This window comes from Cotesia glomerata, linkage group LG7 (assembly GCF_020080835.1).
Source record: "Cotesia glomerata isolate CgM1 linkage group LG7, MPM_Cglom_v2.3, whole genome shotgun sequence".
NCBI classification, from domain to species: Eukaryota; Metazoa; Arthropoda; class Insecta; order Hymenoptera; family Braconidae; genus Cotesia; species Cotesia glomerata.
This window is the reverse complement of record NC_058164.1, coordinates 403,473-422,453: the sequence shown is the minus strand read 5'-3', so window position 1 is coordinate 422,453 and position 18,981 is coordinate 403,473. Positions and strand designations below refer to the sequence as shown.

General features: G+C 37.8%; 4 protein-coding genes across 5 annotated transcripts; 3 read left to right on the top strand and 1 right to left on the bottom strand.

Annotated features, from left to right (window-relative positions):
• Positions 1-253: 253 nt before the first annotated feature.
• LOC123268388 (coatomer subunit alpha) lies at positions 254-5,579 on the top strand. Its single transcript, XM_044733398.1, has 4 exons — positions 254-480; positions 1,664-2,888; positions 2,967-5,081; positions 5,169-5,579. The coding sequence occupies exons 1-4, from the start codon at positions 401-403 to the stop codon at positions 5,403-5,405; spliced, it is 3,657 nt and encodes a 1,218-aa protein (XP_044589333.1). The 5' UTR covers positions 254-400; the 3' UTR covers positions 5,406-5,579.
• LOC123268391 lies at positions 669-1,471 on the bottom strand. The gene is made up of 2 exons (XM_044733400.1): positions 1,302-1,471; positions 669-1,231 (listed from the first exon to the last, which is right to left on the bottom strand). The coding sequence occupies exons 1-2, from the start codon at positions 1,329-1,331 to the stop codon at positions 737-739; spliced, it is 525 nt and encodes a 174-aa protein (XP_044589335.1). The 5' UTR covers positions 1,332-1,471; the 3' UTR covers positions 669-736.
• A 2,006-nt stretch (positions 5,580-7,585) lies between the features above and the next one.
• On the top strand, positions 7,586-8,483 carry LOC123268744. Its single transcript, XM_044734094.1, has 2 exons — positions 7,586-7,715; positions 7,786-8,483. Exon 2 carries the CDS (start codon positions 7,804-7,806, stop codon positions 8,308-8,310), a length of 507 nt encoding a protein of 168 aa, XP_044590029.1. The 5' UTR covers positions 7,586-7,715; positions 7,786-7,803; the 3' UTR covers positions 8,311-8,483.
• Positions 8,484-8,916: 433 nt separating this feature from the next.
• Positions 8,917-18,205, top strand: LOC123268976 (host cell factor 1). 2 transcript variants are annotated; one of them, XM_044734442.1, is made up of 5 exons: positions 8,917-10,280; positions 10,904-11,611; positions 12,313-12,458; positions 12,552-16,434; positions 17,262-18,205. In XM_044734442.1, exons 1-5 carry the CDS (start codon positions 10,121-10,123, stop codon positions 17,372-17,374), a joined length of 5,010 nt encoding a protein of 1,669 aa, XP_044590377.1. In that variant the 5' UTR covers positions 8,917-10,120; the 3' UTR covers positions 17,375-18,205. The 2 variants fall into 2 exon arrangements, with proteins under 2 accessions (XP_044590377.1, XP_044590376.1); XM_044734441.1 differs by having other exon boundaries at positions 12,313-12,464.
• The last annotated feature ends 776 nt before the right edge of the window (positions 18,206-18,981 follow it).

Genomic DNA, 18,981 nt, shown 5'->3' with positions numbered 1-18,981 from the left:
ATTTATGAGTGATGAAAAATAAATTTTTTTTTTTTTTTTGGCGTAAATAATTGAAAAAAAATTATTTTTAAAATTTTACAAAATATTTTATATTTTAAAATTTTTTTCAAAATAAATTTCACTGATGATAAACAATTCTTCAAGCTTTAAATATTTTCCGACAGGTGGAACGAGTTTCATATTTTTTTATTTTGAATTATAATTTCTGTATTATCAAGCCAGTGTTTAAATTTCCCAGAAGAGTGCGCTAAAAGCACAATATGTCAAAGACGAAATGTTATCACTTGTGACGTGTCAAATGCCGAGTTAAAAAATTACTTTTAAGAATAAAAAAGTTTTAATCTGTTGTATGAAAAAAATAAAATAAAAATAAAGACACTTAAGTAAAAAATAATTTAAAATGCTGACTAAATTTGAGACAAAGTCAGCTCGTGTCAAAGGGCTGTCTTTTCACCCCAAAAGGCCGTGGATTTTAGCAAGGTAACCTTCAAACCTCACATTAATTTATTTATTTAAAAAAAAAGTACAAATATTTATTACTTACTCATCTAATTATTTAAAATTTATCTAATTAATCTCCAAAAAAAATTGATACCTTTTTTTGACAATTTTTTAGTTCAAAGTTTCGCTAAAATCTGTTGGGCTCTCTGTCAATAAAATTCATGAAATTAAACTTTCTCAAAAAATTTATTCAAATTTAATTAAATACATAAAACTAATTTAAAATTTAATAAACTCAGGCAGTAGTTGAATTTTTATTTTCAATTCTGGTATCTGTCGAGTTGTCACTGGAGATTTCTACTTCCAATCTCGCCCCAGTTGCCAACGTATCATTGCTACGGTCATCCAGCTTCGCCTGAACAGTCACATTGGTACTCAATTTTTCATCTCCAGTAGACTTTCTCGCCGAATCAGTGTCATTTTTTTGTTCTTTCTTCTCGACAATCACAGACACAGCGCTTTTACGAGCAGAACCATCAGTTTTATCGTCAGGCGTGTTAAAATTATCCCGAGAATTAACAAAAGGGTTTGCTGTTCCGTCGTGAATTGGTGCAGGCGTGATCCAAAACAAACGATACGCGAATTCATTTGGCTGGTAATAACCCGGTGGGTAAAAAATCTGTGGAAAACTCTGTTGAAATGGATTTCCGAAGAGGTTTGATGATAGCGGATAAATAATTTGTCTCTTCTTCAGGTTATTTTCACTGAGACTCTCCCTGGCTGCCAGCATCTGCAACCAAACAAATTTCTATTTAAATTCTCTCTAATAAATAGCAAAATAAATTAAAAAAATAACTTACAGAAATAAATATCAAATAAATAGACCACATATTTAAGATTGATAAATAATTATCGTGTTCTTAAGACGAATTAACAAAAGCTACTGCATAAAAAATAAATCCAGAGGCAACAGTTATTGCAGAGATTGGTTATCGCGACTTCATGGTCAATATAAAAGCAATAAAACATCATAAATCTAAATCTTAGTCATTAAAATTAAAATAAACTTCTATAATCGATATTTTGCAAACTATCAATAAATTACAGCCTAAGACTGCATCAGTATTATTCATTTCACCTGAAACTAATGAAATAATTCAATCAATTTATCACCACACACAACTAATATATTTTAACAAATTAATTATTTATTCCATTACAGTTTGCACAATGGAGTCATCCAGCTGTGGGACTACCGAATGTGTACCCTGCTTGAGAAATTCGACGAGCACGATGGACCAGTCAGAGGAATTTGCTTCCACAACCAGCAGCCGCTGTTCGTTTCCGGAGGAGATGACTACAAAATTAAAGTATGGAACTACAAGCAACGTCGCTGTATCTTCACGCTGCTGGGCCATCTGGACTACATCAGAACCACGGTGTTCCACCACGAGTACCCTTGGATCCTGAGTGCCTCTGACGACCAGACCATCAGGATCTGGAACTGGCAGAGCCGAGCATGCATTTGTGTGCTCACCGGACACAACCACTATGTAATGTGCGCCCAGTTCCACCCATCAGAAGACATGATTGTCTCCGCGTCGTTGGACCAGACCGTCAGAGTTTGGGACATCTCCGGTCTGAGGAAGAAGAACGTCGCTCCTGGTCCCGGAGGTCTGGAGGAACATCTCAAGAATCCTGGATCCACGGATCTCTTTGGACAAGCTGATGCTGTTGTAAAGCACGTCCTGGAGGGCCACGACCGAGGAGTAAACTGGGCCAGCTTCAATCCTACTTTACCATTGATTGTCTCCGGGGCTGACGACCGGCAGATCAAGATGTGGCGAATGACCGACATGAAGGCCTGGGAAGTCGACACCTGTCGTGGGCATTACAACAACGTGTCTTGCGTGCTGTTCCACCCACGTCAAGACTTGATTCTATCAAACTCTGAGGACAAGAGCATCCGAGTCTGGGATATGGCCAAGAGAGGCTGTCTCCAGACATTCCGCAGAGAACACGAGAGATTCTGGGTACTTGCAGCTCATCCAACGCTCAATCTCTTCGCAGCTGGTCATGACTCGGGTATGATAATCTTCAAGCTGGAAAGAGAGCGACCGGCTTACGCTGTTCATGGAAATCTTCTGTACTACGTCAAGGAGAGATATCTGAGGAAATTAGATTTCACCACCTCGAAAGACACCGCAGTGATGCAGCTTCGTGGAGGAGGAAAAACTCCAGCTTTCAGCATGTCGTACAACCAGGCTGAAAACGCGGTTTTAATTTGCACCAGAGTTCCTTCCAATATTGAAAACAGCACGTATGATTTGTACATGATTCCCAAGGACGGAGATTCGAGTTCTGATCCTGAGACCAAAAGAGCTTCGGGTGTCACTGCTATCTGGGTGGCGAGAAACCGCTTTGCTGTTTTAGATCGAGGATACTCGGTAATTATTTATATTTTTTATTTTAATTTTAATTTAATAAAAAATTAATTAAATACTTATTTTTTTTTGTTTTTTCAGCTGGTGATTAAAAACCTTAAAAATGAAGTTACGAAAAAGGTACAAATTCCCAACTGCGACGAAATATTCTACGCTGGAACTGGGATGCTGTTGCTCCGTGACTCAGATCAAGTCACACTGTTCGATGTTCAACAGAAACGTCAGCTTGCAGAGGTCAGAATCTCCAAATGTCGATATGTAGTATGGTCAAATGACATGTCACACGTCGCCCTACTGTCAAAGCACACTGTAAATATCTGCAATCGTAAACTAGAGTCTCTCTGCTCGATTTCTGAAAACACGAGAGTCAAGTCCGGAGCCTGGGACGATTCGGGAGTTTTTATTTACACAACCAGCAACCATATCAAGTACGCGATCAACTCCGGCGACCATGGAATCATCCGAACACTGGATTTGCCGATTTATGTAACGCGTGTCAAGGGCAATCAAGTCTACTGTTTGGACCGAGAATGCAGACCCAGAATCCTGAGAATTGATCCTACTGAATATAAATTCAAGCTTGCTTTGATTAATAGAAAGTATGAGGAAGTTTTGCACATGGTAAGAACTGCCAATTTAGTTGGACAGTCTATCATAGCGTACTTACAGCAAAAAGGCTACCCAGAAGTGGCTCTGCACTTTGTAAAAGACGAAAAGACCCGTTTTGGGCTTGCTTTGGAGTGTGGAAACATCGAAGTTGCTCTTGAAGCTGCTAGAACTTTAGATCAAAAAGCTTGCTGGGAGAGTCTCGCTCAAGCTGCGCTATTGCAAGGTAACCACCAGGTCGTTGAGATGTGTTACCAGCGAACAAAGAACTTTGAGAAGCTGTCGTTCCTCTACTTGCTCACTGGCAACTTGGACAAGCTGAAGAAGATGACAAAGATCGCTGAAATACGTAAAGACGTCTCGGGACAGTATCAAGGAAGTCTTTTGCTCGGAGACATCTATGAACGCGCAAGAATTTTAAAAGAAGCTGGACAAGCTTCCTTGGCCGCAGTGACCAAGAAGATTCACGGAATCGCGAACGAAGATGACGAAGAACAGGTTGAGTTAATTGGAGATGAGTTCCAGGAATTGGAACGTGGTGCTATTTACCTGAGACCTTTGGTACCAGTTCAACAAGTAGAGAACAATTGGCCGTTGTTGACCGTCTCTAAAGGATTCTTCGAAGGCGCGATGATGTCAAGAGGAAAGAGTCAAGTCGCTGCTGCTCTGGCTGCTGTCGAGACTGAAGATGACACTGGAGTCGCCGAAGGCTGGGGCAATGATGAAGAACTAGGTATTGATGATGAAGAAGGAGTCGAGGGTGGTGAAGCTGGCGAAGACGGCGAAGAAGGTGGTGCCGGATGGGAAGTCGAGGACGTCGATTTACCTCCGGAGTTGGAGACAAATGTTGCTGCTGCTGAAGACGGATACTTCGCAGCTCCTACGAAAGGAGTCCCGCCGTCTCACCACTGGGTCAACAATTCTCAGCTGGCTGTAGATCATATTCTCGCCGGGTCCTTCGAGACTGCTTGCCGTCTTCTTCATGACCAAGTCGGTGTTACCGAGTTTGAAGCTTACCAAGCTCACTTCCTAAACACTTTCGCGAGGTCCAGGACCAGTTATGCTTGTTTACCGAATATTCCTTCGCTGAATGGATTCCCGCTGCGTAACTGGAAGACAGCTACGCCTAAAACCGGGCTTCCTGCAGTTGGTCTTCAATTAACGGAATTGGTCCAACGCTTGCAAGTCTGCTACCAGCTGACAACTGGTGGTAAATTCACAGAAGCTGTTGAAAAATTACAGGCTATCCTTCTGAGCGTTCCTCTGTTGGTTGTTGACACCAGACAGGACATCGCTGAGGCTCAGCAGTTGATACAAATTTGCCGGGAGTACATTCTTGGTCTGAAAATGGAGAGCGAGCGTAAAAACGCTCCTAAAGCAACACTCGCCGAGCAAAAACGAGTCTGCGAGATGGCTGCTTACTTTACCCACTGCAATCTCCAGCCAGTTCATCAAATCTTGACCTTGAGAACAGCTGTTAACTTATTCTTCAAGCTGAAGAATTATAAAACTACCGCTTCCTTCGCCAGACGGCTCCTCGAGTTAGGGCCAAGAGCTGAAGTTGCTCAACAAGTTAGAAAGATTCTTCAGGTATGTTATTTTTTTTTTTTTTTTTTAACTATTTTTATTTTAGAGATATTTGGTAATTATAATAATTTGTTTCATTTTATTATTCAGGCTTGTGACAAGAATCCAGTTGATGAACAACAGCTGCTGTATGACGAGCACAATCCGTTCGCGCTATGTGCTTCAACTTACACGCCGATTTATCGAGGAAAGCCGGAGGTGAAATGTCCTCTCTGTGGTGCCAGTTACCACCCGCAATTCAAAGACTCTCTCTGCAAGGTCTGCGATGTCGCTCAGGTTGGAAAGGAGTGCATAGGATTGAGAATAAGTTCTTTACAATTCCGATAAATATTATAAATATTGATAACTTGATTCTCGAAAATTTATCTTTTATTATATAATCGAAACTTTTTTTTTCGATTCCAAACAATCGAAGTATTTTTCTTAGCATTTAATATGATTAATATTGAATTATTTTATAAGAATATTTGTAATTAATCAATATATTATATAAATAAATATTATAGTCAATTATTAATACATGTTCCTATTTTTACAGGAATTTTAATTATTAATTTTTAATTTATTGACTTCAATTGTACTGTACATCCCTTCACAACTCAGGTCAATTTTAATTCTAAATTTAACTCGGGTTTGGATCTCCAAAAATTTGTAGATACCTTCTTAATTTTAAATAATTATAAACATAATTCTCTCAACCTAGCTATGAAATTGAAAAATCGCCAAACGTTTATTAAAATTGTGTAATTAAATAAGAATTAGTACTCAAAATACTTTTATTAAATATACAAGTTGTATACAGTACTTGTGATTAGGAAATATCTTCTGCTTAAGCGTTTGCACAATAAATTGGCACACTAGAGTGCGAACCTCTCCCACCTGACAGAAAATCAAAATACAAATCCTCACCTGCAGCGGTCAATTTTGAAATATTTTAGTTCCACGCTACCACTGCTAGCGTCTGTTTCGTACAATATTCATATTTATACATATAGTATATAGTTAGTTTAAATGTGGCTTCAAAAAAACTAAACACGTGTTGTTTTATAAGTTTCAAACATAAATATTGAGTTTGAAAGATGAACGAGGTTTTCTAAACATATTAGAAGCGAATTGTTTTATAAGTTTCCAAATATTGTTACAAATATAAATATTAAGTTACAATTATAAGTGAGGCTTCAAAAAAACTATACACGTGTTGTTTTACAAGTTTCAAACATAAATATTGAGCTTGAAAGATGAACAAGGTTTTTTAAAGATTTTAGAAACTATTTGTTTTATAATTTTGCAAATATTGTTATAAACATAAATATTATGTTACAAATATAAGTGATGCTTTTTAAATATATTAAACACAAGTTGTTTTATAAAAGTTCAAATATTATTTATTTAATAAATAAAAATGACGAGTGAACAAAAATTTATCAACTTGGTTACAAAATTAACAGAAGACTTCAATGTTCATAAACGACATTGCTTCAAATTTGGATCCAAGCAGCTGACCGATAAATTGATGAGATCGTTGGAGGGAACTATAAATAAAATTACAAGGTCTATTGAATATGTGAAAGAATTTTCGAAAAGAGACCAATCTGAATGCTGTACCAGAATGTTGGAAGAACTTGTCGAGGAAGTGATGGAAGATGAAAAATTTCTTTGTAAGAGTCATTTTTTAAAATTTCTTCAGTACCAATATCGAGAGCTTCAAATATTGTTCCGGGGCTACGCAAGAGAGAAGCAAAGAGACGCGGAAAAGCTTGACAGAAAAATTGGACAATTCCCGGAGTACGCTCTGAAGACGCCGGAATTCCCGCAACATTTAACATTACTGGGGATTCTCGACGACGAAGAGTTTTCTTCTCGTGACAAAACAGTTTCGGAACGCGTTGAGGACTATAAAAAGAAGATACAGAAATTAGTAGATGACAAGCGACACTTTGAAGCTGTTGAAAAAACCAGGCTCGAAACTTTTGTTACAGTACAAGAGTTATCGTTGATAGAAATACGAAAAACTCAGGCATTTTTGCGTGAAAATTCTATCGACCACATCTCTACTGTTAGGGACTTGGGAAAATTTTGTAAAAAAGGCTACCTGGATTCTTTGGATTAATTATTTTATAAGTATTAATTTGTTTTATATTTATTTTAGGATATAAAATGATTGGAACTATCATTCCAAAATTATGTATTATAAATTAAAAAATTTTTTTATTTGCTATTTTTTATATTAAATCATAAATTATATAATAATATGTATAAGAAAAAAAAAGTTATTTTTTTATTGTATTTTAAAAACTATAAAATTTAGTTTATTTTAATGTTATCATACAAATTATAGAAAATTTCTATTTATTATGTTAAATTTTATCTTGAAATTGATTATTTTAATAAAAACAAAAATATTATGCTCAGCTGCTTCATCTAATTATTATTATTAAATTAAATTTAAATTTTCCCTCTACTTTCGCGTCATCAAATAAAACCGCGTGCTTTTTTTCTCCCCACCCGGAATTAAATTCACACTACGAAAAATGTATTTATTTATATTTTTAATTACACATTGTCTTTAGTTCAGCATTATTTGTGTATAGGCAACCGAATCGAACTATTGTTTGACGTTTCTTCTAAAAAATTACCGTAAGTATTAAACAAAAAAAAAAGTAAAAACCAAATGTAATATTAAATTTACAAAAAGTTTCTTTATTAGAATAGAAGATCGAAAAAGATGGCAACAAATGCACCCCGAATAAACGAAAAAAAATTATCTGATGATGAATATAGTGCGCTGTGTGAAATAAAGTATCTTCGTTCAACCCTGTCATTTCTTCAGAAGCGCGTAAGGAGAAAAGCGCGAGTCCAGTACCCGTACTATCTAATGTACGATGAGATAATTGGAAAGTTACCGAAATACGCGGAAAACTCCTCTGAATTTCCGGTACATCTCCAGTTTGAGGGAATTTGGGACGATCCTGAAGACACACACGACCGACAGACGTTGCATCCCATTCAGTATTACAAGAAGAAAATTCGCGCCCTCGAAGAACAGTACATTTCAAAGCTAGATGAACTTATGGACAATCAAGGACAGCTTGCCAACGAGGTGAAGAAAGCTTTGCGTATTGAGAGAGCAAAAGAGAACAGCTTTCTCAAAAAAGTTGATTTTGATGACTTCTGGCTGGACAAACTTTCCCAGAAGAATAAAACTTCCGGGTATCTTGATGATCTTGATTAACCTTCGGTTACGCTTCCTAATCAATTGCCAAATCGATCTTTCCTGATATGTATTACAGTCATGCTCTATTTTTAAATATCAATATTACACACTAGTCATAAGTCATAATTATATTTATTTTATTTATATTTATTTATTTAAATAGCCAATAAAAAGTATTACTAAACAACTTATTAATCATTATCAAATATTTACTTGGTATTTTAATTTAAGTGTTAATTTATACGACTTCCGGTGTATTTTTAAAAATTCAGTACCGGAGTTTAAATTATTGCGCCTAATCCAATATCAAAAATAATTAAATTTTCAAAATATTTGATTGAAATAAAAAAAAAAAATTTAATTTAAATTAATTTAATTTTTTAGTTAAAAAATTTTAATTAAATAATATGCGGTACTTGTTAACCGACTGCGGTCCTGTGCTCATACTTACTTTATTAATCATCGACGAGACCTTCAATTGTGTTGCATATAAATTCCTGCAAATTTCTAATTATAAATTAAAATAATCAAATTAGACATCGCAATATTTAAACAAATAAATTTTTAGTTTAAAAAAAAAATTCTCTAGGAACAAAAAAGTTTTTATAAAAAAATAGTTGGCAGCATTTAATTATTACAACGCGTGCAATGGTGGATGTGTTTAGTGTAGAGTTTGTGCTAAACTTTATGCAATTAAATTGTTTATCCAGCTAACACTTATCCAAAAAAATTAAATCCATTCACCGGCATCTTGTAAGGGTAATTTCCTAGATACTCAGCTTTTATTTAAATAAATTTTCTCGAACATAAACAGTGCGCGCGAAGGATCTGTGTGTATGTATTGTGTCGAGTTTTCATTACAAACCCGTCATTGTAACCTAAAAATAAAAATAAAACCTGAAAAATAAATAAAAAAAAATAAAAAATTTATTGTCATGCAAATAACTCAGCATTTTTTTAATTGTAAAAAATGAAAAATATTTGATTGAAAACAGTTGAATAAAAAAAAGAGTGAAAGCCGAAATATAAATCAGTGTCAGCAACTGCCGGCAGTGCAGTAAACATTGTAAATTTATTTAAGGTTACCTAGACTGGATTGAACGTATGCAAGTTCTCACACTCACAGTCGTGTGGGTCTTTCTTGTTTGTGTTGAGTTGTTACAAGGTCCTCTATCTTCGTTCTCGGCACACACTACACCCGCGTAGTGGAAAGTCTCGAAAAGATATACATGGTCTATAAGTATAAGTATATATCTATAGTATATATAGATAATACAGATATACACTCACATTTAAATAGAAGAAGACGAAGAGGGCCCCTGCGAGGGTTGCGTTCACGGTAGAACCCGCGCGTATTTATCACGCTCTCCATTGGAATAATAAAATAAATAAACTTGGGTGCTGATAGTAACCTGTAAACAGAGAGCAATCGACCAAGTGTTTTATATTAGGTTGGATCGAGCTTACGAGCTGTGCAATGGTGGTCAGTAATTGTTGAGGGAGTTGCTGTGTAATAAAAGGTTGTTCGGGTGAACCAAAACGCCGGGAAGGTTAGTTGGAATAATCTCAGCCCAGGGCAGTACAACACCAGACTCTAGATGGTGTGCAGTGAAATAAGTTTTTGAGTGACTCTAGTAGATTGGTGAGAAAAAAAACAACTTGGTAAATACCGAGTCGGTGTTTGAGTTTATTTAAAATATCCTCCAGACAGTGATAGTCATTAAATAATAAATAAATAAACAAATCTAAATAACAATAAATAATAACCGGGCCGTATGCTCGCAGGGTAATACGGTGTTATGAAAAAATGATGTGATCGACGGTCATCATGGCGGCACCCATGTTGAAGTGGAAACGGATCTCAAATCCAAGCGGACCTCAACCTCGACCTCGTCATGGACACCGAGCGGTCGCTATTAAGGACCTTATGGTCGTATTCGGAGGAGGAAATGAGGGAATTGTTGATGAGCTTCATGTCTATAATACAGGTGACTTTTATTATTATTTAGATTTTTAAATTTTAAATTTTTACAAAGCCCGTAACGTTTGGACGGCACTACAGCCCTTGTGCTGCCTGCCTGCCTGCGTCTATAAACCGACCAGAGCGCGCCGTTTCCGTGATCCAATATGGCTGCTCACTGCAACATCATGATCACCGGCCGGACTTGATAGTAAACACCGATTATTTATTTTTAAAACACCCAGTACAATTAATAAAAACCTGTGAAAGCATTAATTAGGCGGTTGAAAAGTAATTTTACGGTGCTGCCGGTGATCTCGGGCTGATAAATCTCCATTAAAGCTCGGGTAATCTGACATTTTTACAGTGTATACGCGCGCGGGAGCGGCCATTGCTGTTCTCTTCCCCCTCTATTAAAAATTACCCACAATTCAATGCGAGATTTTTACTCTCTCCTCTTCCTACCTCACCCTATCTATAGTTACCTTTATTTTATGTACGTCCTCTGCTATGCAAAGTACGGCCAGTTTCAGGTTGATGCACCCGCATGCGCGTCCAATAGGCGCGTACTTTGATTGCAGCTTTGAGTCATAATGATAACTGTACACTCACGTATTTACTTATTTTTTTTTTTTTTTCTTTTTTTTCCAGCAACAAATCAATGGTTTGTTCCCTCTACAAAGGGAGATATTCCCCCAGGTTGCGCCGCCTATGGATTTGTCGTCGACGGGACGCGAATTCTAGTCTTCGGTGGAATGGTAGAGTATGGAAAATACTCTAATGAACTTTACGAGCTCCAAGCCAGCCGATGGGAGTGGAAAAGACTCAAGCCAAAGTCCCCCAAGGATGGACCACCACCGTGTCCTAGGCTTGGACACAGCTTTACGTTGATCGGAAATAAAGTTTTCCTGTTTGGAGGTCTCGCCAACGACAGCGATGATCCCAAAAATAATATACCGAGGTACTTAAATGACTTGTATACTTTGGAACTGCTGCCAAATGGACAGACCGCGTGGGAAGTCCCCAAGACTTATGGGCCTTCTCCACCACCTAGAGAGTCACACACCGGTGTGGCTTACACTGATCGAACCACCGGGAAATCCTGCCTGGTTATTTATGGGGGAATGAGTGGTTGTCGTTTGGGTGATCTCTGGTTCTTGGATGTCGATTCAATGACCTGGAACAAACCAATCGTTCATGGACCGACACCACTGCCTCGGTCACTACATACCGCAACTCTTATCAATCACAAAATGTATGTTTTTGGCGGATGGGTGCCTCTTGTTGTTGATGATGTCAAAGTTGCGACACATGAAAAAGAATGGAAGTGTACTAGTACTCTAGCTTGTTTAAATTTAGGTTTGTTTTATTTTTTTAATTATTTTTTAAATAGTAAGAAATATTTTATAATCTATATTATTAAGAGAATAAAAAAAATTTTTTGTCCGGGATATTCATTCGAAAGTTCTCTATCTCTAGATACATAATTAAGAAATAATCTTGTATCTTGAGAACTATTGACATTTTTAAAGATATAAGCTCATCCCGATGTTACAATCATCAAGACCTTTCATTTGAGTACCCACATCAGTTTTTCATATATTTTATATATTTATATATTTCACAAATACTATAAATATAAAATACATGAAAAATGCCATGTGGGTACTCAAATGAAAGGTCTCGATGAGTGTAATATCAAAATGAGCTTATATCTTAAAAAATGTCAATAATTATGAAATGACATTGTATTTTGTCAACTATTGACATTTTTAAAGATATAAGCTCATCCCGATTTTACACTCATCAAGACCTTTCATTTGAGTATCCACATCAATTTTTCATATATTTTATATATTTATATATATTATATATATGTATTTATGAAAAATGTATGTGGGTACTCAAATAAAAGCTCTTGATGAGTGTAATATCGGGATGAGCTTATATCTTTAAAAACATCAATAGTTAAGAAAGTACAGTGCAATGTAATAAAAGTAATTATTTAATAAAGCAAAATTTTATTTATTTATAGAAATTTAATTATTATTAATTTATAGAAACGCTGACTTGGGAACAATTGACCGTGGACTCGACGGAAGAAAATGTGCCTCGAGCTCGAGCTGGACATTGCGCCGTAGGAATACACAGTAGACTTTACGTTTGGTCTGGCCGCGATGGCTACCGTAAAGCATGGAACAACCAGGTTAGGGTTAGTTTTTAATTAAATGAAAGCGACTATCGCTTTTGTAATATATTTTCAATAAAATCTAATTATTTTATTTAATATTCTAAATAGGTATGCTGTAAAGATTTGTGGTTCTTGGAAGTCAGCAAACCTCCAGCACCATCGCGAGTTCAGTTAGTCCGAGCATCCACAAATTCTCTGGAAGTAAACTGGACCCCAACACCATCAGCTCAATACTACATCCTTCAAATACAAAAGTACGACATGCCCCCTGCGACTGCATCATTCCCCGCAGCATCTATGCCAGCAGCAGCAGCTACACCAGCTCCTCCGGCGATAACTTCTGCGCCAACACCAACACCTGCTGTGCCAACTCCAGCTGTTCATCCTCCAACCCTAATTTCTACGCCAATTCAAGCTCCACCAGCACCGGCCCCAACTCCAGCTCCAACTCCAGTTCCAGTCGCTGCACCAATTGCTCAACCAGCTCCTCCAGTGGTTCCGAAACCGGTTCCAGCAGTTCAACCACCCGTAGTCACCACTGTGACTCCAGTCGTAGCTGCTGCTCCACGCCCAGCAATCACCCAGAGCCCCATTCGCGTTCAAGCTCCAATTCAACCTGGAACTCTTCGACCCATCACAACACCAATTGTCAAGCCAACACCTCCTTTGAGTCCCCGAGTGGCCACTGGCAATGTCATCAGAATTCGCCCACCTGTAGTCACTTCGGTGCCCGCTCCAGTGATGCCAACTGCCGAACAGACTCCAGTCTCAACAGTGACAACGACCGCTGGACAATCACCCTCGGCGATGTCTGGTATCGCCACTTTGGCCGCTGCTGCAGCAGCTACTCCTAAAATCAGCATGAACAATGTGCCAACCAACGTAGTTGCTCAAAATCCTACCAACACTGTGCGAATGAAGACTATGCAACCGGGTCAACAAATCCGATTCGCAGCACCGGGCTCCACAGTCCTTCGTGCAGCTTCTCCTCAACACAGTAAGCAAATAATCCTTCAAAAATCTGGACAGAACATCGCTGGACAACCACAGATTGTTCATTTACTGAAAACGGCTGGTGGAATGATGACCACTGGTCCTAAAGTTAATTTAATACCCGGTAAAACTGTCCAAACAATTGGTGGAAAGACCATCAACCAAGGACCTACTATCCTTCGACTCGTTAATCCAAACACTGTCGCTGGATCTAAAATCATCACATCAATGAAGGGATCTAATATAGTAACGATGAGCAAAGGCCAAGCTATTGCGGGCAAACAGACAATAATGATCACTAAACCCGGCGGCAATGGAGGCATCGTCGGTAGAACAAATCAAATAATCGTCGTAACAACGGGAGGTGGTTTGAGAACTGTCCAAGCTGTTACAACGTCCCAGGCTGGTCAAGGTGGAACGATTACCACTCCGGTTAATGTTTTACCTTTGTCAGCGGCGAACCATGTCACCAATCAGCAAGGAGTCAAGATGATTGTAGTATCTTCGGGTGCAATGGTGGGAGGTACTGGTGGAAAGCCAATTACCATAACAGTACCTGGACATGGAGGTGTTCCAAAGACTGTTACTATTACCAAAGGTGGTCAACAAGCTATATTTAACCCGGCAAAGACTCAGATCGTTACGAGCTCCCAGTTCCAAAAGGCCCAAGACGGTACGGGCAAGCCAGTGACCTTGCAAATGGCTGGAGGCATCGGAGGAAAAACAGTCACCCTGGTACCGACTACCAGCTCTATTGTCAGCACTGTTGGAGCTGGAGATTCATTTGATACCAGTAAAATGCTCTTTATGCCGCAAAAACAGCCTTCAGCCTCCTTGGCGTCGACTTCCGACGGTCCAGCAACTACAGACGCTGCATTAGCTGCCCTGGCTGCTGAAGCTGGTCTCATCGACCCGGTTCAGGAATCCTCAGGTCTCAATTTTATGGTGAATGACGACGGAGCTGATGAGAAAGCCGAGGACAGTTGTAACGGCAATGAAGCATCAACAACGGCTGCTTTGGTATCTGGAGAGGCGATGCAAGTCGACGGGGATGGTAACTTTGTAATTCCTCAGGTTGATGGACCTGGAGATATTTTTTCAGACGACGATGACACTCCTGAAGCAAATGACGAACCAGAAGTGGAACAGTCTGAGGAAGCGGATCCCCCTCCGCAACCCGAAGCTCAAGAGAACCAAGAAGCTGAACAAGAAGTCGACCAAGCTATCACTGAAGACGCGCCTCAAGTTGAAGAAGCTGCTGCGAAAGAAGAGCCCGAGTTGGAAAAGAATCCCGACACTGAAACGGAAGAAGCTGACACTGCTTCCGCCTGCGAGACGCCCATGGAGGCCAGTGAGCCTGATTTACCGTCTGAAAGCGATATGCAAATTGTCAGCAACGCTCCTTCCGAGTCGTCTCTCAAGTCTGAGCTGTCTGAGCCCACTCAGCCGACAGAGTCGATAGAGGCCAGTTCCAAAAACGAACCTGAAGATAAACTCGAAGCTGAAGCTGAAGACAAGCCTACTGTTGAAGACGCTGAGACTTTGCAAGAGGAAAGTAAACCTGAGAGTCTTACAGCAGAGACTCCTGCTACTGAAGCTGAAGAAAAAAAAAATCATGACTCTGACGGTGACAATGAGTTTGAGAATCTCAATGCTGCGATACAGGAAGAAATGAACAAAGCCATGGAGACTGAGAGCTCGCTTATGGCTGATAAATCTGAGCCAGAAGTCCCGATGGATGTCGATGAGCCGAGTGTTAAACTTGAACCTGAAGCTCCTGTCGCTTCACCAGTTGCTGATCGAGTTCCATCTCCAGCTGTAGCTCCATCACCGGTTGCGTCACCCGTAGCTCGGGTTGCGTCACCCGTAGCTCGGGTTGCGTCACCTTTAGTAGCTCCAGTTGCTTCACCTGTGGCTCGAGTTCCCTCCCCAGTAGTAGCGTCACCAAGAGTTGCATCACCAGTCGCCCGAATTCCATCTCCAGAAGCCCGAGTTCCGTCGCCAATAGTCCAAGCTGCGTCTCCAGCGGCTCCAATGGTCGCAGCGGCGTCTCCGTTGGCTCAGTCACCACTTGGACAAATAAAAACAGAAGCCATGGAGCAGTCTGCTGCTAAGGAACCAACTCCACCGCCAACTCCTACAGCCGTGACCAATGGACGCATCGCTGAGCCAGAAGCCAACGAGTTGTCGCAGAAAGTAAATGTTCCCAGTCCCACGGAGCCAATTGCTGTTAGTGAAATAAAACAGGAGGCGTTTGTGAAGAAAGAGTTGCCCAAGATTGAGAAAGAAAACAACTCGAGGGAAGCTGATGACTCGACGGCGTTGACGACTCTCGCGACCGCCGCGCTGGGATCTGCCGAGCAAAGTGTCAAAGTAAAAGCTGAGCTTACTGAAGAGGAAAAGAAGGATCTGGACTGGTTCGATGTTGGTGTAGTTAAAGGTACTACGTTTGTTGTTCAACACTATCATCTTCCTGGAGACCAGCCACTTGATATGTCGTTACCTCCTGCGGAAATATTCAAAGACAGGATCCAAGTTAAACTGGAGTCTGGTACCGCGTATAAATTCCGCGTCGCTGCGGTAAACAGCTGTGGAAGAAGTCCTTGGAGCGAAGTTTCTGCTTTCAAAACGTGCCTACCCGGTTACCCCGGCGCTCCCAGCGCGATAAAGATCTCCAAGTCTGCAGAAGGTGCTCAGCTCTCTTGGGAACCGCCTCCCAGCAATCTTGGACCCATTTTGGAGTACTCGGTGTATCTGGCTGTTAGAAGCGCCAGCGCAGTGTCGAATAATGCAGGCGAGCCGACAACAGTCGCGGCGAATGCCAATCAACTGGCTTTCATTCGGGTCTACTGCGGGCCCACTAATTCCTGCTCTGTGCCGAATAGCTCTTTGAGCGCTGCTCATATGGACGTCACTACAAAACCCGCGATAATATTTAGAATAGCTGCTAGGAATGACAAAGGTTATGGACCTGCTACCCAAGTTAGGTGGTTGCAAGGTAAATATTATAATTTAATAATCTATATTATTAAGAGAATAAGAAAAATATTGTGTTTAGGATAGTCATATGATAAAATTGATTTTTTTTAGTTAAATTTAGTGTCATTGCAAAGGTCTTGACTTGAATTTGTGTCTTTTCAAAGTTTCATATCATATCTTCATAATTAAGAAATGACCTTGTATCTTGAGAACTATTAACATTTTTAAAGATATAAACTCATTCCGATGTTACACTCATTGAGACCTTTCATTTGAGTACCCACATCAATTTTTCATATATTTATATATATATTATATATATGTATATATGAAAAGTATATAAAAATGCATGTGGGTACTCAAATAAAAGCTCTTGAAGAGTGTAACATCGGAATGATCTTATATCTTTATAAATATCAATATTTAAGAAAGTACAGTGCAATTTAACAGATATCTTGAGAACTATTGACATTTTTAAAGATATAAGCTCACCCCGACATTAGACTCATCAAGCCCTTTCATTTGAGTACCCACATCAATTTTTCATATATTTATATATATTATATATATGTATATATGAAAAATATATCAAAAATGCATGTGGGTACTCAAATGAAAGCTGTTAATAAGTGTAACATCGGGATGAGCTTATATCTTTAAAAACGTCAATATTTAAGAAAGTACAGTGCAATTTAACAAAAAGTCATTATTTAATAAAGCAAAATTTTATTTATTTATAATTCACAAGTCACGGCAGTCACACAGTGACTGCAAGGTGCTAGTAATTAATTAATTATTTATTTGAAGCATTGTAATTTATAAATAATTTTTTATTTTTAATTCCAGATCCAGCGACGGCTGTGAAAAGTAATCCACAGGTAAAGAGACAAGTAAGTGATGCTCGTGCAGTAGGCAATTCGCCGATGAAAAAATTAAAACAAGAAGACTACCACTCGTGAGTACGTACTTCCTACAAGTTTGACGATGTTTAATCGTCCACAAACCCCGTTTTAATGCTACTAAACAACAACAGTAACAATAACTAACTATAAATAAATAAATAAATAATATAAAATAAAAATTCTATATACAACTCCCCCGTATTGAAAAAACGTCACCTTTAATTTTCACTAATACGCATGACAAGGCGTTAATTACTGCGCCAAACAATCGATTGTGATTAGGTAATTTAACTCGGACCACGAATACGTGACTTGAGTAATTAATTATAATAATAATAATAATAATGTAACAAAGAGGTACACCAGGTGTTCGTTTTGCATTACTCGGTATCAAAGCCTCAGACTATCTATTTTTATTTTCTAAATAATTTTTTTACTCCAGTAAAATTTTTCAATACATATCGTTAACTACAGTGTTATTCGCATAATCTAATAGTTGAAGATATTTTTTTTTATTTACAGCTCGTTTTTATTAAACATATACAGAATAATGTTCATTAATTTATTTATTCGTTCTAATCTTGGGGGATAATTGGATACTTTTAAATATTTTTATTTTAATTATCAAATGATGTAAAAAAATCAATAATAATAATAATAATGGGTAAATTTGTGGATTTTGATAAACGTGAGGAAGAAATTATGTTGAGATAATTAAACTCTTGTGAGTTGATGCAATGACGGTGCTAACGTCTCAAAAAAATCGTATTCGTTTAACTAAAGTAAACGAAAGTAGACAAAAAAAAAGAAACTACTGACAAACATCGTATAAGTAGCAAATAAAGTAATTGAATCACAATGAAGAAAAATAGTAATGATTAACTGTTAGAAAAAAAACAAATGGTAACAAAACGTTATGACGTTATTTTTTTACCGATTCCATGTATACCCATCCCATTTGATCAAAGCACTCTAAGCTAAATAAAAGTTAACCAATTTAATAATTTAACAGAACTATGATCACTATAAATAATCACATAACACCAGAATAAATAAAATAATATGGAGAAGATTAAATATCGATACAAGAACTATTTTATTATTATTAATTAATTAATATTATTATATTATATTATTATTATTATTTTTTGTCGGTTGTTATATAAGATAAACTGTAAAGCTCTATGTATTTTATGTAATGCCGACTTCTAAATTTTAATTTTCACAAATAAATAAATTTATAATTATTATTTTTATTTTTATTGTATCATGTAGAGTTTTTAAATGCCTACATTCGTGGTTAGACGGCTATAACTTAGACGCAGAGGAAAGAAAGCATAATAAAAATGTTTAAATGGTCATTTATTGGCTCACTTTTAATTCTTCCAGTTTATTTTTCAATAATTAATAATTTTGATTTGATTTCATTGTCTTTCATGTGTAAGTGTGATTTTTGGTTATTTTATTCATCGCTAAAATTTTGGCTGAATTTTATTTACTCTAGAAATAAGAAAATAGTTCAATAGACTTTTTATTTTTTGAAAAATGGCCTTATTTTGTTTAATCATTAAAATCTGTGGGATTTAAAGTGCCTAGGATGTAAAAGATAAAAAAAAAGAACATAAAATTTTTATTTTATTTATATTTTAAATGGAAGAATTGAA

Coding starts and splice junctions, on each gene's coding strand:
- LOC123268976 (XM_044734441.1), top strand. CDS start 10,121: ATGGCGGCACCCATGTTGAAGTGGAAACGGATCTCAAATCCAAGCGGA. Junction 10,281..10,903: donor GCTTCATGTCTATAATACAG/GTGACTTTTATT, acceptor TTTTTTTTCCAG/CAACAAATCAATGGTTTGTT. Junction 11,612..12,312: donor TCTAGCTTGTTTAAATTTAG/GTTTGTTTTATT, acceptor ATTAATTTATAG/AAACGCTGACTTGGGAACAA.
- LOC123268744 (XM_044734094.1), top strand. CDS start 7,804: ATGGCAACAAATGCACCCCGAATAAACGAAAAAAAATTATCTGATGAT.
- LOC123268391 (XM_044733400.1), bottom strand. CDS start 1,331: ATGTGGTCTATTTATTTGATATTTATTTCT. Junction 1,232..1,301: donor TTTATTTGATATTTATTTCT/GTAAGTTATTTT, acceptor GTTTGGTTGCAG/ATGCTGGCAGCCAGGGAGAG.
- LOC123268388 (XM_044733398.1), top strand. CDS start 401: ATGCTGACTAAATTTGAGACAAAGTCAGCTCGTGTCAAAGGGCTGTCT. Junction 2,889..2,966: donor TTTTAGATCGAGGATACTCG/GTAATTATTTAT, acceptor TTGTTTTTTCAG/CTGGTGATTAAAAACCTTAA. Junction 5,082..5,168: donor AAGTTAGAAAGATTCTTCAG/GTATGTTATTTT, acceptor TTTATTATTCAG/GCTTGTGACAAGAATCCAGT.